The sequence below is a fragment of the Colias philodice genome, chromosome 10, assembly GCF_061535455.1.
Source record: "Colias philodice isolate Cphi_HAF_F1 chromosome 10, ilColPhil1 Martin Lab GWU primary, whole genome shotgun sequence".
Lineage (NCBI taxonomy): Eukaryota > Metazoa > Arthropoda > Insecta > Lepidoptera > Pieridae > Colias > Colias philodice.
Window position 1 is genome coordinate 12,287,282 of NC_143095.1, and position 19,733 is coordinate 12,307,014.

At 35.8% G+C, this 19,733-nt stretch overlaps 1 protein-coding gene across 1 annotated transcript; it reads right to left on the reverse strand.

Moving 5' to 3' along the window:
• Positions 1-1,766: 1,766 nt before the first annotated feature.
• On the reverse strand, positions 1,767-19,254 carry Atac3 (Ada2a-containing complex component 3). The gene is made up of 11 exons (XM_089699668.1): positions 19,116-19,254; positions 18,678-18,755; positions 17,512-17,867; positions 13,507-13,688; positions 13,274-13,330; positions 13,122-13,195; positions 7,045-7,304; positions 6,821-7,014; positions 5,955-6,112; positions 4,609-4,746; positions 1,767-3,727 (listed from the first exon to the last, which is right to left on the reverse strand). Exons 2-11 carry the CDS (start codon positions 18,735-18,737, stop codon positions 3,527-3,529), a joined length of 1,680 nt encoding a protein of 559 aa, XP_089555794.1. The 5' UTR covers positions 18,738-18,755; positions 19,116-19,254; the 3' UTR covers positions 1,767-3,526.
• Positions 19,255-19,733: the final 479 nt, after the last annotated feature.

The following is a 19,733-nucleotide window of genomic DNA, read 5'->3' on the forward strand; positions in this document are numbered from 1 at the left end:
GAAGCGGTCCGTGTACGGCCGCCCTAAGACATACTCATTAATCATGTATATGCCTGGCAGAATAGTCTGGTGAAATATATTAGATAATACGCTAACAGGACTAGACTGCAACAAGACTCACCAACACATTGCATCTGGTTAACAATTAAATAGTATGAATGAATTGTGACCAGAGGCGGCTCGTGACAAAATTTTATGGGTGTTCACTTGAAATAAAACACTGAAAATACATGGTGTAAAGCAGTACAATTTATCAAAAAAATTACTTATAAAGGAGATGCATACGTGATACGTCTTTCTTTTTGGTGTGCAAAAATATCTATAACTTAAAGCCGATAGACGCCAATTGCAGTTTATTCAACAAATAGTACCGAGATTGTGAATGTTTTTTCATCTTGATTGAAAGATGAGCTATGTCGTCAACGCCCGTTTCAGTCCAAGCACTCTCACCTCCGCCGGCCGCGCCCGCTTTAAATAAAAGACACGGAAAACAAAATAGTTTGTTGCTTTCATCACAACCACACAACCACGGTGTTTTCACATATTGTTCAGATTTAAACACACGCGTATATGTTTTCGTTTTTGTCGTACATTTTTGCGTAAGATCAAGTTCAGGCCGTGGCGGTCCCATAGCTTTACATTCAAGCCGAATTTGTAACGTTTTATCACACTTTTTAATGAACGCCACATTATAATTATTGTTCATTTTAACACTCACAAGTAATACTGATAACTACAGGCTATTTCAACACGTATTTTATAATTTTAATTAGAAAATTGCATGAATCGCGCGCGTGCATTGAAGTTGACTCGAGTGTTTGTTTATAATATTATAGAAGTGGCAAATGGCAACGTCGCGGTCGCGCGCAATCGCTGTCCTGCCGGGCGGTAAAAACGAACCGGCAACCGTTTGCGGGTACGGCGCTCCGAATTTTGCTACTTTTCCATAGAAAATCTTTTGTTTCACGCGCAGGGCTCTGGCAAAACCCTCTCTTTCACTCCTATTGGATTTCGTATTAGGAAATGTACTAAATCTTTTTTCATTGGAGCGCAATCGTGAGCGCTCCGCTTCGCGCGTTACAAAATACCTACAGTAGAGGTATTATACAGGTGTATGGGATGATGGAATGATGGATATATTCATTGGTATTAACAGTAGTTTTAAAGATTACGATTGATTTTAAATAGTAATAATTAATGTTAATAATTAAATTAAGGAGTATGATTTTATTATAATTATTTATGGGAGTTCACTGCACCAGCGCTCCTTAGGGCGAGCCGCCTCTGATTGTGACTTGTAAAGTGCAAATGACTTTAAATAAATAATAAAAGTGTTTTAAGTGTAGAGAATGGGTAGTTTTATTTTAATAAACAATAAGCAATACAAAATATCAATCGTTTTTAAAACAATTATTTAAAGTGAAGTACAATAATTACTTGAATATACAATATTGGGACAGGGATAAATCCTATCAAATGATATTTTGATATACATGAATATTGTATGATATAAATTTAAATGCATATATTACACATCCCTTTACATAAATACACATTGAATCGTCTCAGAATAGTGTATTGTTCTGTACAAGTATAAAACAGTTTATTTTTAATTGTTTTGATTATAGGCAATAGACATAGTGTAATACGCAGTATGAGTTGATTTTTTTTTGTATAAAGTATTGTAAGAAATATGTAAATACGAAATAAATAAAAGATAATTTGGAAAAATAGTTTTATTTATAACAACTTCACACTTAAACAACAATGGTAATCGTTTTGTTTTACACACGAAATATTAAAAACTCAAATTATACAATCGTAACAGTAATTGTTAGAAGAAAATATCATATTTTTCTGTTCTATGAAAAAAATAGACTTTGTACTTATTTTATAAGGTTGATTAACTATTGAGCTGATTTCCCAATCATTATTTATAACTTCCTTTTATTTACGTTGATAATATTGGCTGACAGTGGGACTTGGCTGACAGAACCAATTTTTTTACTTTGTTATAAAAAAATTGGTCTTAAAATATATTTGCAAATGTTATTCGCACTCACATAAATCTATTTTTCACGTATTTGTTTCGTTAATTTGCTAGCTAGCTTTTGTTATGAAATTTTAAGGAACCAAATTAAATAATGGGTAACTTTTTCAATTAACCCTAAAGGAGTTAAATCGTTGAAGAAAATTAGTTACATAGCGATGTTAAATTGAAATACACGAGCTAAGCTGCGGATAGATACCTATTAGTAATATAAAAGTATAAAATATCCAACAAAAGCAACTATTCGTTGTTAAATCACAGAGCACCTAACTTAATGTTTATTTACATCTTAATGATATTATTATTATAATAAACTTTATTAATTATTATTATAAACTTAGTTATATATTACTTTATTTACATAGGTACACGAGCGTGTGACCAGACTTAATAAAATTAGCTATATTATAAAGTTCTTCCGTTTTGTTTTTTTACAATATTTTACGATGAAAAATGTCAGCATATACGCTATTTCCTCGGCGGAGTGACGTCACTGTGGCTATTGAAGTTTTTACTTCGTGAAATAAATACCAAATATTTGAAGATATAAATAAAATGAAACCGTCTAAGCGCGAGTCGGACTCGTGCACCGAGGGTTTCATATAAAACCGTTTACAGCTTGAAACCTCAACGCGTTCATGATAAAAATGGTTTAGACAGACAGACCGACAACCATGTGATCTTATAAGAGTTCCGTTTTTTCCTTGAGGAACCCTAAAACCAGAGTGTGCGTTTAAAACAGCTTGAACACACACTATACTTTTTATTTACATCTCTCTCATATATTTATTTTTTTTGTCTATCACCCTAATTTAACGGTATATTATCTACATTTGACTGTTTATTTTAGATGGTGCATTAGGGATTACGGGATAAAATATGCAATAATGTTATATTACGATGTAACTATAGTGACTGATTAAACAAATATGAATGCTATTGTTATAACAAAAATTGTTATGTCAAAACCTTTTCATTTTCATGCGATACCTTCACGATACTCCCAATAAAACGATGTTCTGAAATGGTATTCACAACAGCTAGCTGCGGTTTCACCCGCGTGGCTCCGCTCCTGTTGGTCTTAGCGTGATGATATTTATCCTATAGCCTTCCTATCTAACGCCGAAATAATTTTTCCAAATCGGACCAGTAGTTCTTGAGATTAGCGCGTTCAAACAAACTAATTCTTCAGCTTTATAATATTAGTATATATTTATTTATTTGATTTGCCAACAGATGTACATCTTATATTTATAATATATTTTGACAATGTGACATAATTAGCATGCATAGCAAGATGTAGATCCAATTACAGACAAATACAATATACATTTTTGAGTTGTATGAAATTATAGAGCTTCTAATCGTAGTATATTCTAATCAGAAAACATTATTTTTATCAGTATAATTTTATAGATATATTTAGATAATTGGAATTCCCCTAATGCACCACACTATATACGATATACCCCGTCTCTACCGACCAACTCTGTCCAGTTGTTCCCGTAGCACGGCGACCTGTGCCCGTGCAGCTCGCAGCTCGCTCCGCAGCTGAACACACGACATACACCCGTCTCGCTCACTCGCGCCCGCCGCCGGTGCGTCTGTCTCTGTCTCTCTCTCCACTGCCTCCGTGTGTTCCGTTTTCACTGTTACCTTCGGGAGACTCGTACTGGCCTGCAAATTAGATAATTAATAAAAAATAAAAAACTCAAGAAATCGTTGTATTGTGTACATTAATGACATCATGAAAGTTTGAATGAAGTTGGTCCATTTAATACCTCATTATGTACCTCTAGTAAAAAATCTCAGATTTAATATCGTCTTATGGTACAGGAGCTAGTAACGTTTTAAAAAAAGTTATTTTAGTATAGTTGGGTTTTTGATATACTGTTTCCCTTGCTATTTCGGTTAGAGTCCGCGCTGTCTGGCTGGCCGCAGTGGTTGCGTTTATTAGTGCGCACAGGAAAATATACTTAACTTTAAAGTCATTTATTAACGCGTAATTTTTAAAATTTTGCCTTTAGATAGATCCATCTAATATCTAATATCTAATATATATTATAAAGGCGAAAGTTTGTAAGGATGTATGGATGTTTGTTACTCTTTCACGTAAAAACTACTGAACCGATTACAATGAAATTTAGCACACATATAGAGGGTAACTTGGATTAACACATAGGATAGTTTTTATCCCGAAAATCCCACGGGAACGGGAACTATGCGGGTTTTCCTTTGCAAACGCGGGCGAAGCCGCGGGCGGAAATCTAGTCAGTCATAAATTTTTAATTGCAAGACGTTTCTTTCGTTGTTAAATAGGTGCCATACGCAATTTTTTATTTCAAAATAATTAAAATGTCATCGAAATAAGTGAATTTAATTTAATTTAATTTTCCTGTGCAGATAAGATGCGCACTAATAAACGCAACCACAGCGACCAGCCAGACAGCCCGGACTAACCGAAATAGGAAGAGAAACAGTATATCAAAGAACCAACTACAATACTAAAAGTCTTTCTTGTCAACGTTGCTAGCTCCTATACGATTATATTATGTTACCGCAGCTCCATTGCTCGGCTTGGACACAGTGACGAGCTTCTGAAAGTGCTCTTTATTCAACACAATCTTGACCGGTTTCTTCCCCGTCACTAACTTCGTGGGCACCTTGCTGTCGCTCAGCTGGACTAGTTTTACCTGCTGCAATATCAATTTAATACTAGCATAAAGTAATACTAGCGGTCCGTTCCGGCTTCGCCCGTGGTACCTACATGTTTAAACTATCCTATCTCTCAAGTTGGATCGAACTGCACATGGTGTGCGAATTTTATTATAATCGGTTAAGTGGTTTAGGAGTCCATTGAGGACAAACATTGTGACACGAGATTTATATATATTAAGATAAATAATCCAAATTAATATTATTATTGCAAAAGTAAATGTGTCCTGTCTCCTCTTCGTGCCTTAAACACTGGACCGATTTGGTTAAAAATTGGTACAGAGATACTTAGCTTGAGATTTGAGAGAGGACATGACCTATGGAAACGCGACTATGCGGGTTTATCTTTGACTAAGCAGGCGAAGCCACAGGCGCAAAGTTAGTATTAATATAAACATATGATAAAATTTAAATATAGCCATTTACTAAAAAAATAATGCGATTAAATTAATTAAGTTTTACCGAGCTATCAAGCTAAACACCGGGTTTCAACCGAAAATTAGTGTTGATTGACGGGAATTTTCTCGTTTACTTATATTTCTAAATTTCTTTTCAATTTAATTTTCTTGAATCAATTTTTACCAGTCACGGTATTAATTTACATTTAATAGTTGCAAAACCACGACACAACAAATTTTTCGATCGCACAGCACTCTCTACGGGCGGCCGTACACGGACTGCTTCAAGCAGTCGAGACCCACGGCTTGAAGCCGCGACCGCGCGGTCAACTATGGACATTCATTCACTGCCTTACGCGGACTGCTCGAGCAGTCGAAACCGCTTCAAGCCGTCAACTGCGCGGTTTGTAGCGACACCGACCGCTCGAGCAGTCCGTGTACGTCATACACCGTTAACTGCTCGAGCAGTCCGTGTACGTCATACACCGTTAACTGCTCGAGCAGTCCGTGTACGTCATACACCGTTAACTGCTCGAGCAGTCCGTGTACGTCATACACCGTTAACTGCTCGAGCAGTCCGTGTACGTCATACACCGTTAACTGCTCGAGCAGTCCGTGTACGTCATACACCGTTAACTGCTCGAGCAGTCCGTGTACGTGGTACAGCCGTTAACTGCTCGAGCAGTCCGTGTACGTCGTACAGCCGTTAACTGCTCGAGCAGTCCGTGTACGGCCATTGTAATGTTTCGCATTATGCAATAAACATGTAAAGCTAGTAAACAAACAAATACCTGATATTGCTGCGGGTTTCTGTCGTTAACAGCTAGCACCTTATTGTTGAGTGTTAGCACCTTGAGTGTGCGTGGCGGTGGGGGGGGAGCGCGGGGACGGGGGGAGGGGGAGGGGGAGGGGGGCGTAGTGCTCTCCTTTAGCATTAGCTTGCCTGCGTCTGGGGGATAAGTAAATTTAGAAATTAAAGATTTTTAACGGATTTTAAACGCAATTTAGTAACGACTAAATCGCGTTTAGAACTCTCTAATAGAACATTCGATTAAAATAGTTAATTTCCCAGCTAATAACATCTCAATAGTTAATTTCCCAGCTAATAACATCTCAATAGTTAATTTCCCAGCTAATAACATCTCAATAGTTAATTTCCCAGCTAATAACATCTCAATAGTTAATTTCCCAGCTAATAACTTCTCAATAGTTAATTTCCCAGCTAATAACTTCTCAATAGTTAATTTCCCAGCTAATAACATCTCAATAGTTAATTTCCCAGCTAATAACATCTCAATAGTTAATTTCCCAGCTGATAACTTCTCAATAGTTAATTTCCCAGCTAATAACTTCTCAATAGTTAATTTCCCAGCTAATAACATCTCAATAGTTAATTTCCCAGCTAATAACATCTCAATAGTAAATTTCGCAGCTAATAACATCTCAATAGTTAATTTCCCAGCTAATAACTTCTCAATAGTTAATTTCCCAGCTAATAACTTCTCAATAGTTAATTTCCCAGCTAATAACATCTCAATAGTTAATTTCCCAGCTAATAACATCTCAATAGTAAATTTCGCAGCTAATAACATCTCAATAGTTAATTTCCCAGCTAATAACATCTCAATAGTACATTTCGCAGCTAAAAGCATCTCACCAGAGAGCACAACAGTCCGTCCGCTCTGCAGCGCAGTGAGCACAGTCCCGCCCGGGTCGGCCGGCAGTAAGGTGATGCCGTGCCGCTTTAGTAGTTGTGTAACTGCACTCACCAGAGAGCACAACAGTCCGTCCGCTCTGCAGCGCAGTGAGCACAGTCCCGCCCGGGTCGGCCGGCAGTAAGGTGATGCCGTGCCGCTTTAGTAGTTGTGTAACTGCACTCACCAGAGAGCACAACAGTCCGTCCGCTCTGCAGCGCAGTGAGCACAGTCCCGCCCGGGTCGGCCGGCAGTAAGGTGATGCCGTGCCGCTTTAGTAGTTGTGTAACTGCACTCACCAGAGAGCACAACAGTCCGTCCGCTCTGCAGCGCAGTGAGCACAGTCCCGCCCGGGTCGGCCGGCAGTAAGGTGATGCCGTGACGTTTTAGTAGTTGTGCTGCGTCACTCGCTTCTGTTTCACTGCTTTGTCTTGCTTGTTGGGGCGGCTGCAATTCATTATTATGTGTTCCGTTTGACGTCCGTAGTCCATTATGAGAGAGTACATCGCCTTTTTCCCCGTGAAGTCGCTAGATGGTGCTAGTTTTAAGCCCGTCACGTGGTACCGCCGCCAGCGCCGCGAGTGGTGGGGGACAAAACTCACCACAGTCCCAGCAAGCCACCAGAAATATTCTCATTGTTGCGTCGTTTTTCAAACCGTACGCAAGTCGTTAGATTATATGTAATTTTAAAATACTGTATTTTAAATTACATATATACATAATTTAAATTTAAATAATAATTTTATACGAACTTTCGAGATTGAAGTAGAAAGTTCAGTTTTTTCTTTTTAAATAGTTTTTATTTAAGTCCGTTACGTTTCATAGTGAAATGAATATTCAAGTGTTACCTGCGTTATCGTTATTTCAAACGAATAACGAAAATCGGATTTATTTGAAGTATAAATCTGCAACCACGAGCGTGGCATCGCGACCATAAGTCTATAGCGCAGGCCAAGGGCCTACTGAATCGTGTCGAGCGTCTTAACAGCGCGTTTTCTACGTGTTTCGAGCTGAGTTCTTCTTGTTCGGGGTCCAGCGACGACGAGGAGCCGCCGCAGCGTGTATGGCGCCGCCAGCGCGCGTTCAGCCGCTCGTGTGCAGGTTTGAGATTTTGTCTCAACACGGTGAGTCATGTTATTAATACATTATACGTGATTTACGATGATTTCAATAAAAATCTTTCAACGTTCATGGTTATTACTGGATGTTACGCGTTAGATAACCTATTTTCACAAATATCGGTTTTAAGATAGTATATTAATTGCCGAAAGCAGATTCGAAACGTGTTTCGATCTTTTGATTTTATTCCTCCTTGAATCGTATTCGCTACGCGGACATTCTAAATGTATGTGAATTGTGCCTTCCTTTTCCGAATTGAGGGTAAATATCAAAAACGAATTCTTAATCTCGTTGGATTAGAAAATTCATCCGATACGAGTCGAATCAAGTAGAATGTAGTAGCCTATATCTTGTAAGCACAATAGAAATAGGTAAATTATTACGAATTCTTACAAATTTATTAATAATTTTTGCCTGACGCATTAAATTAGTCCGCGACTCTGTGCCTAATTACTGCTAAATTTAAATGCGACTTCTATTCTCTATACAAATAAACTTAAGAATTAATAGAGATGCTTTGAAGGGGATTATTGATAAGTTTAAAGTCATATAAAATTCCTCCCGCTGTGGAAAGAATTTTTAACTTACTAACATGATTAGTAGCATATGCAGATAGGCAGATTTGATAAGTTGGTTTAAAACTCGTCACAATCAGTTTTTACCAGTACATTCAATAACCGTTAAGATCGACTTTTTAAATCGTTTCAAATCATTTCATGAATACAAAAGGAAACACCAAAAGAATAAAAAAAGGGGGGGGGGGAGATTTTCAACAAATAAAAGCTCAAATTAATCTCGTCACCCTCAATTACCATGTAATTCGAAAACCAGCCATAGTTTTCACTTAAGAAGTAATAATACTTATTTATTCTTTAACTCTCACATCATACTTTATGTCTTTGAAGATTCAAGTCACTATTGAAAATCAGGGGTTCGTCAAACGAACACCATGACTATTGTTAATCACCCCTTTTCATAATTAAGAAAAGCAAGTTCTGCAAATACAGAGTAATTTTCAATTTCACACCCACTGTTAACTGTGACATGACATACTCAACAAAAAATTTTGTATTTGCGAGGCTATCGACTACCCGTACGTATCGACGCCTCCTATATCCTTGTATCACTATTGTATACCATATCGATATTATAATTACTATAAATACATCATAAACGAAGGTCAATTACTTAAGATAACGTATCAGCCCTTCGGGCTAGCGTCAGCTCAAAGAATGTTTGCAACAGTCACAAACTGGACTGCTGAAGAACCAAGGGACTGTGGCCTTTACTTGGTGATTTACATGGGCAATGATTTGCGTTCACCAGAACAGCATGTACACCACATTGAAACGAAATGAAATGAAATGAAATGATTTATTTTGCAAGAAATGTGAAAAATTTACATATGTTATATTGTTTCATTATTCCGCACAATTCGTCAATTGATTGGCTTGCAGAGACTTTGGAATTGCAATTCAACTCAATTCAATTCGAAATAAAGTTCGTCTCTAACCTACTTTGGAATATCAATCCGATAGAATCTATTCTGACACCCGAGCGTTGCTAAGATTTTCTACGAATGGTTTGGAGCACGGAAGCAAATTTGAAATTGGCGATGGAAATTAAATTGAAAGTGTCAGTGCCTAAAAACAGGCTTAATAGCAGGCAGTTGGTCCCTCAAGCAGGCATACCACCTCTTAGGGTTTCTCAACTTTGCAACCTTCATCACCCTCCGGGGAAGGATGCAGTGCCGCATGCTATAGCGCCAAGGGAACGCCTCTCGGGGCTTATTACCTTTGCAACCTTCATCACCCTCCGGGGAAGGATGCACTGGCGCACGCTGCAGCGCTACAGAAACGCCTCACAGGCTTATCACTTTTGCAACCTCTATCACCCTCCGGGTAAGGATGCACTGGAACACGCTGCAGCGCTACAGGAACGCCCCACGGGCTTATTATTATTTTTGCAACCTCCATCACCCTCCGGGGATGGATGCAGTGGCGCAGCACGCTGCAGCGGTACAGGAACGCCTCTCAGGCCTTTTATTTTGAAACCTTCATCACCCTCCGGGGATGGAAGCACTTACGCACGCTGCAGCGCCACAGGAACGCCTATCAAGGTTTGACATCGTTGCAAGTTTTATTACCCTCCGGGGAAGGATGTACTGACACACGCCACAGCGCTACAGGAACGCCTCTTTGGGCTAATCAACTTTGAAACCTTTGTCTCCCTCCGGGGAAGAATGAACTGCCGCTCTTGTTAAAGATCTAGTTCAAAAACATCTTTTAAAAGCAAGTAAGTGAAAAAAACAAGTATAATATCTACCAGCCGTACCTAATTCACAGGATAGTCTTGGCAGTGAATGAAAGGACCTTGGACCCAGTGCCATTGAAATGTTTGCAGTAATAGCTTTCCTAATCTTGACTGTCGAGGTAGTAAAAAATTTCATTCAAAGGCAGAACGAAATCTCTTTGACAAGAGTTATTAGTTTGAACGTTTGAACACTTCACAACCTTCTAGGGCTGTACAGCTAGGAAGCCGAATTCTCGCGCAATTGCACCGGCTCCTACTACAACGTGCTCGAACAGTCGACACAAACATTTCCATTCAGAGGGGAATTCTACAAATAAATTTTAATCACAGCTCAAACAGCTTACGTTATTTCAAGTAAGACAGTCTTAAACAACCGGCTCTATTGCCTCGAGTTCATTATAATAGTACCCAAGTGGAAGAAACCCTCTTTGCACCCAGACCCCAAGAGGCGTGCTACTATCAGGATAAGTCCTCTTAATCGTTCACTGACAAACACGCACAGGTTCAGCTCCAACGCAAATACAGAACCTACAGCTGAAAGTATGACTCATTTTGAATAGGTCAACCTGTTGTACACCTTGATGGACAGCTTAAAAAAATAAACATACATAGACTGCTGGTGGCCACTGACCAGGCTATAAAAGGATGCTAAATACTTAGCTAAATTATGTATAACTGACGGTTTAGTACACTATTCTTATACATAAAATCAGTCGGTTTGTATTAAAATAAAATTATATTAAAATTTCATCTGATCATTTAAGCAAACATTACCTTAGGGTATTTCCTTAGCTAGAACAAATCTTTCAAAATTACAAATCCGGAAGGCAAGGAAGGTTATTCAAAAACTCTTATCGAGATATTTTTAAAATAAATCAGCATAATAAAAAAATAATTATTTAACTTTGTGATTTATAAAATTAATAAAAAATTGTTTGCATTTATTAACGCGCCGCTACTATACTGTTATTAGCTTTTGGACGTGTTCTCTATTTATTCCTGTTTACATTGCAATTCGAAACAATGGGTCGAGAGTGAAGACGCGTTTACCTCGCATTCCGCAAGTTAGCTAAATTATTGTCACATATTATGTAAATATGAATCCAGTTTCAAGCGCATTTTCCAATCCATAAGAGGTTCTCTGACTAATCTGTTTATTACTACACAGCATCCGGTGAGACCAGCTACAGCGGCTATCATAGGTGGCAGGGTAAAGTGAGCTCTTTTAGAGTCAAGTTTGAAATCTGGGTAATGTTACATAGTTATAGTAGCATCATCAATCTGTTTGGAGAAATATCTAGTTATATCTAGATAGGTTTATAAACATTATTATTTACTTACAAATTTTTAAAGAATATAATAAATTCGATCACAAGGTGGGATTCTAACCCCCGTCTTTCCGCCACAGGGTGGAATTATTATTATATTATTGTCGTAGTGTATCTAATACTAATCAAAATAGAAGTCATTAGTAATCACAATCGAGATTTTTCAGCCTACTCAGGTTTATGTGCATATTATACTGATTAAAATGTTGACAAGATATACTTGTAGTATATTTATGGATGTATTTTATGCATGGTATTGAGACAAATTTTCAATAATTATCAAAGTCATGATTTTATACATTATATACTTTGTTTATAGGATGTATATAAGCTTTTTGGGGCATTACTCTATCACATTGTTGCATCTTATTTATCAAGCCACCAGGAGATATCAAACAACTCTCTCATAATGGACTACGGACGTCAAACGGAACACATAATATATAAATTTTACCTTAAAATAAAATTTGTATTATGTTTCCTAAGACGTCCGTAGTCCAGATAAGGTCTTCCTGGTGTTATTTTTGCACCATTCATTCCGTATCATTTATGAGACGAACAATGAGAATATTTCTGGTGGCTTGCTGGGACTGTGGTGAGTTTTGTCCCCCACCACTCGCGGCGCTGGCGGCGGTACCACGTGACGGGCTTAAAACTAGCACCATCTAGCGACTTCACGGGGAAAAAGGCGATGTACTCTCTCATAATGGACTACGGACGTCTTAGGAAACATAATACAAATTTTATTTTAAGGTAAAATTTATATATTATTTAATTTAAATCACATTTTCATCCGTATATTTATTAGTATTAGAAAGAAATATGATTTGTTATCTCTATATATTACTATCGTACTACAGATTTTTAACCTTCCAAATCTTGTAACCACACCGTGATGCTGATGAATAAATAAATTGTTTAAATGATATAAACATAAATATATAAAATTCTCGTATGTTAGTTACCGTACTCCTCCGAAACGGCTGGAGCAAATCTCATGAAATTTTCAGTGACTGAACGATATCGCTCGTTTTTATTTCATAAGATACAAAACTGTGATACAAAAGCTTGTTAATTTTTTGGCAATATTTCAAATTAGGAATATGTTTATAATTTCTAAATAATTTCTAAATGTAAAAACCTCAAACTTTCTGCAATAGAAAGATAAACACGTGAAAACCCTAAATATTGTAACAATATTGATTTTACACATGAGTATATTATATTAAACTCTACAACACTTTCTCGTGTCAACTTAACTAAAGCTTCTGACTGAGTGACATATACAAAACTTGGTCATGTGTAATGTGAAAATTTTCGTCTGTATAATATGCAATACCGTTAGTTATTTAGGAAATAAAAGTATTTGATAAATTTTTAAAGTCTGAAGCATCATCAAAAATTATCTAGGTCAATAATACACCTTGGTGTTCCACAGATGTACTATTTTGGGCCCATTATTTAAATCACATAAATTTTAGATTCATATAAAAAATATTCTCACCTCAGGCTTGATTTCTACTTCTATCATTTTTTCCTGTTGCTGTTTTTTTGGTGTTGTTTTCGTTTCAGCAATTTCTAAAAATAAGACCATCTCATTCATTAAAATTATCACAGATTTAAATGTATAAAATACTTATAATTAAACGAAATTACTTTGTAATACGGCGAATTCATTTTGCTGCTCCTTAACCGGTTCTTCAGATGTCTGTTCTGAAAGTAAGTGACACTATTAAATCAAAAATTATACATTAGGACTCCGTTTTGTAGCGTTAGCTACTATTAAGTATTCTGTGATCTCGGTTTCGATTCGATCGATTGATTTGTGACATATTGGTCGTTCACAAAAGGTCGGTTGTGTGCGCTGGGTGGGGGTGGGTGGAACTCACCCTTGTGTCGGTCGAGCAGGCGCACGACGTCCGCGTGTCGGTTGCGTGCGGCGAGGTCGCGCGGCGTCTTGCGGAACTTGCAGCGCGCGCTCGGGTCGGCGCCCGCCCGCAGCAGCTCGCGCGCGGCCGCGAGGTGCCCGCGCGCTGCCGCCCAGTGCAGCGGCGTCATTTGCAGCATGTCACTACACCGTAACAAATCATACACAAACTTTGATCAATAAGTGAAGTGAAGTCCCGTGTCCCGTGTCCGTAGGGGCAGATGCATTGTACATCTGTTTCACTGATCGAATTTCTTTAGAGACAAGGTGGTGATCAGCCTTCTGTGTCCTGCCAGACCGAGACATTTGTCTTCGTCTCCACCGGGAATCGAACCCAGGTTTTCACGCATAAACTACTGGACCGATTTCAAAAATTCTTTCACCATTAGAAAGCTGCATCTTTACTGAGCAACATAGGCTAGGTATAATGCATTTTCAAAAAAATTAGAGATCCTTACCAAAAATGCAATAATGTAATGTAACCCAAGGTGTAAAAAAATCCTCAATAAAACTTCTGTCATCGCGTGCGCTGCGGAATCTATTGAAGATAGAACAAAAAAATGTTCTACGGTATTATAGAATGGATCAATATCTACAAGAAAGTCCGCGATACCATATGTCCATCTTCAGTAGTTATGTTACTACAACAACTTTTTTACGTTTTCAAAGTAAATAGAAGTGCCGACAGTAATCAAACCATGTTATCCATACACATACATATATTAATCCTTATCCCATTAAATGATGTTTTATTATAGACTGTTTCAATACCAGCAAAATACTTTTTAAATGAAAAGAATTGGATATTCCATTCAAAAGATATAACGAATTTTTAAAAGTGTCAATCTACAGAAAATAGTAGGTATACTGTTCGAGCAGGCCGTAGTGCGGAGGTCACGGAGGAATTCTACCAATATACGTCTTGACGGAACACAGTGGGGTTTTGGTCGGTAGGAATCCGACATAACCCACGGCCCCTCCCCCGGAGGCCGTGGGTATCTATGAAAGATTTCCCCACTAAAACAAAAAAAAAAGGCCGTAGTGCGGACCGGGGTAAAGGTGATTTTCATGTGATTAAAAATTAAACCTATAGTCCGACCTATAGTAGACTTTTCACTGTAACGATATCATCTATGCGGGTGAAACCGCAGGGCATTGCTAGTAAGCTTATAAGCGTCAACTTAAGGTTCTTTCTCAAAAAATAATGATAGAAACATTGAGCTATTATTACTACATATAGAGAAGACACCACGAACAAATCTGTACTACAAGCGCGGCGGCCGCGGCGCGGGGCGGCTAGTGAGTCATAGGGGTGCGTATAAAGCAAAATTACCAATCTTCTATTAGATGATACGTGTAATATTCAAGACCAAATCTAAAAAATAAAATATATATCAAACTAGATGATATGTTCAACGATTCTGTTCAATCAAAAACATAAAATATTAAAATTGACTCGATAAAAAAAAAATCACCAAGTTAGCTCTAATTTTCACACTTTTACGTTTTCTACTTGACATGGTAATACTTATTATGATTTTTTTTTCATTAACAATTATATTAAAACATTTGCAAGATATTTGTCAGAGCATTTTGTGTAATTATTTTTAGTTTTGGTTTTATCTGCGATAAACCACTTTTATCGTGACAAAACCAAACGTTTATCTCGAGAAAAAAAGAGCGAGTGGAAAAAAGTGGTCTCTCTCTATTGCCGACAAAACTACAAGTCCTACGGAAAAAAGTTCAATGGCAAAGTTGGAGGTAATAAAAGGATCTACAACTTTTGTATTAACAATTTTTTCACATAACCTCAAAATTTAGGTGAAAAATTCAAAAAACCAAGTTTTTGGTTTTTTATTTTTATCTACTTCAAAATTTATTGTTTTTCTACGAAATTTGGTGAAAACTTACTTTATTATGTCCCAAATACACTGTAATTTATTTGATTGAAAATATTTATTTTTTCGCCTTATTTTGAATTAATACCAAAAAAACAACCTAATTTTCAATCGAAAAGTCACCCGTCAAAATATCAGCTTTTTTCAAAAACTTGGGGTGCCTTTTATTCATTGAAATCTCTACTTTCATATGGAGTAAAAAAAATAAACACCACCATAGTAAATGTTCTCAGGAAATGCATACAGTGTGAAAATTAGCTTTTACTAAAGAAGTGTGCCTGCACTTCTCGAACTACCTGAAATGTTTTTATCGACATCATTTTGCTTTTGAATATGCTGTAAAATATTAAACTTAGAACAGATAATTATTTTTCTTTTGAAATATTACCGAAAAGCCGATACAAGAGAAGATATAGAGTTCGAGAAGTGTGCCTGATTTAGTAAAAGCTCATTATCACACTGTTTGTATGCATTTCCTGAGAACATTTACTATAGTGGTGTTTATTTTTTTTTACACCATATGAAAGTAGAGATTTCAATTATGAATAAAAGGCACCCCCAGTTTTTGAAAAAAGCTGATATTTTGACGGGTGACTTTTCGATTGAAAATTAGGTTGTTTTTTTGGTATTAATTCAAAATAAGGCGAAAAAATAAATATTTTCAATCAAATAAATTACAGTGTATTTGGGACATAATAAAGTAAGTTTCCACCAAATTTCGTAGAAAAACAATAAATTTTGAAGTAGATAAAAATTAAAGACCAAAAACTTGGTTTTTTGAATTTTCAGGTTACGTGAAAAAATTGTGAATACAAAAGTTGTAGAACTTTTAATTACCTACAACTTTGAAATTGAACTTTTTTCTGTAGGACTTGTAGTTTTGTCGGAAATCGAGAGAAACCATTTTTTTCTCTTAAAAGCTCCCCCCTCCCACTTCCCGAACTCGGATTGACCGTAATTTATTTTTCCTTTTATTTTCATCATATTCCCCTCCTTTTCTAATGGGTTTTATCCGACTGCGATTTTTTTTATCTTTTCATTATTTTTAAAGGCTTCTACCCCAGTCTATTAGAGTTCATACCCAATACCATTTATTAAATTTTTAGTCTATAACAAATGACGCAAAATAGCGCCCGCCAAAAATTTTGCTCGAACAAAGTTTAAAAATGATTATCTAGTTAATTACCGATGAAAAGTTATTTCTTTGCACTTTGCCGCATTACTTGAATTATAAGTGCAATATCGTAACACACTCAAGGGCATATTTGATGAGTTTCATGGTTTTTTGCTTTAAAACAAACTAATCTAATTTCGTGCTAAAGCGACTAATCACTAAGTGCAGTGTGGCCGGTTGACCTCTGTTGAGCGAAACCTATGTGATTTAAGCGGTGTCTTCTTCATACGTAGTAATAGTATCTCAATGGATAGAAATGGATTTTAACAGCCAAAGTGAGATGATCAATATACACAAACTAAAATCAACCTCATAACAATGAGATAAAGGCCCATTCACAACTTTGTTTTTATCGCTGGTCGTTAAATGTTATTTATGCTGTATTCAGTATTATAGGTATCTAGTCTTTATAATATTGTATCTCCAGCCATCAGATTCATGGCGTGATCTAATGGCAGCAGATACCAGTACAGATGCACTGAGATATCGCACAAAACCAAAGTACCCAATTTATTCACTACAACTAGACATCATGATGTAAAACATAATATACACTGTTAATGAAAATATTATGTATATTGTTTCAATTCACTATTCCTATTATATTTTAATTTTAATACAAATTTTGTTGATCATACTAATTTATAGTATGTATTACTGAAATAATTTCTTAATAAAATATTAAAATTATTATTTGATGAAATGTGATTATTTGATTTTTTTTTATTTGTCAAATTATTATTTGAATTGACAAGCAGAATGAACTATCTTGTACATACATTTTATACATAGGAATACACACGGAATACAAATAAAATGTATAAAGTTATATTTTAACATTTTCTAAGATATTTTCAATTTAAACTTTAAATATCTATAACAAAACAACACTCACCGGCAGTCAATACTAGCTCCATGATTAATCAGCAGAGTGATCACCGATGCATTGCCAGCATGAGCGGCCATGTGCAATGGGGTCCTTTCCACTTTAGTTCGAGCGTCCCTACTCACACCAGCACGTAATAACACTGCACAAGTTTCCACATGTTTGTTAGCGGCAGCCAAGTGTAAGGGCGAGGTGCCAAGCCAGTCGGTTGTGAAGGGAGCGCCCTTAGCCATCAATTCTAGTACTTCAGCGGTGTCGCCAGCTCGAGCGGCCAGTAACAGCCTCCGACCAAGCTCCACCGCTACTGAAGAAGTCTGTACCCTTGTTGTTGTTGGTGTTGCACTTGTGCTGCATGTTGCTTCCGACTGAAATTGTAATTTGATATTTTGGATTTTATGCTGCTAAAAAACATAAAATAAATATGTTGTTTTCATAAAAATAGAAATAGTTTGCATTGGTTAAGTAATTGTATATTGTATATGTATACTGTGAAATTGAATTAAAGTTTGTTCAATTTCTCTTAGACGGTAATCTATATGTCACATGTAACTATCAGTTAATAAAAACATTTATATGCAACAACAATATGATTGCTATCCATGATTTTTATTGACTAAAGTGTATTAAATACATTATAAGTCAAATACGATAACAATTTTGTTAGCTAATGTTGCATAGCGTTGATGTTATGTGGCACAAATATGGTAGATCTATATAAGCGCTAGAAACATTAAATAAAAATCTTATTTTCATAATTAATGTAGTTTTACATGTTCTTATTCAAGCACCTACATAATAGAAGATGTCCATAACAGCAAGGCTTAATATAACATCCAGTTTTGATAGTAAATAAATGACAACCATTGAATAAAATATTTTAAACACAATTTTAAAACATTAGAATATTTTAAACACAATTTTAAAACACATTAACAAAATGAGTAAAAGACATTGAGATGTAAAAGATAAACATCTGTTACTATAGATTCTATACAATATAATATTGTATTAATTGAAGGCTATCCAACTGTATCTTCTTAATGTTTAAAATAAAATCTAATAATATGTAGCAGCCTTTATACCAGATAATTGCATGTGCTATAAAACATTAATAAGGACTTGCTAACCTACCCACAAGAATATAATGAAAAATAAAATAAAATGTAAGTACTTACAAAAACTGGTGGTGATGTTAATTGAACCAAAACATCGTCCGCACAAAACTCTGAGGTCATCTTGACCTTTCACTTCTTCTGAAATTAATTATTGAATTAAACTTCATTAAAATTCCAAGTTTTAAAATCGTGTAAACAAAAACTAAATACAAATTATATTTATAACCACAATCATGTTATATCCATTGTCACCGTGAAGTATTTAGACAATATTGTTCTAATCATAATTTGCCCTTTCTGTAGAATAAACATTTTGTACGAAATAATAAAAATATCTTGCTTTTCTATTTCATACTTATAACAGGATATGGATAAATCAGAGCGAGCGCCAAGCACTTTCAATATGAGATACTTCCTTTTCCTGTCGTAATGTCGACGGAAGTTATTTTATTAGTAAGAAATGGTTTTCTTTTTTAATGATGCGAGCATTAAACTTACTTTTAATAATTACAAAAATATTCCGAGCTTATAAACACATTATAGCTTTGTATTAAAATGATATTACACACCAGAGGAAAATGTCAACATATTTTATACATTTTAGTGATAGGTCGTTTATCGAGTATCGACTTCAACATTATGCCGCGAAAATAAACGTCATTTTTTAGAATAAGTTAAACATTAATTTTCATTAAATTTTATGCTGTTTTGCTTTTCAGAACAGGGAAGTGTGAAAATTATTTTATTTACAGTTAAATGGGTTCAATGAAAACATAATATATTTGTATTTTATTCATTTTTAATCATAAATTAAAGCTACTTTCCTTTTACACGCATATAAATTATTTTCTTTATATAATATTTTATATTAACTTATTACGTGAGTAATAATAAGTAACTTCGTTTATACTTAATATATACAATTCTTTTGTTCCTAAAGTATGGCAAAATTATTTAATTGAAAAGATTAAAGAATCTTGATTCGATATATACTTACAGAAAAATAAACATACAATTTACAAAATTGCACCCTTCGTCTTTAAAGGCCATTATGGACTTTATAAAGACTTTATAAATAATTTCAAGAAATTTTCCACGAAGGCCAAGGGCCAAGGG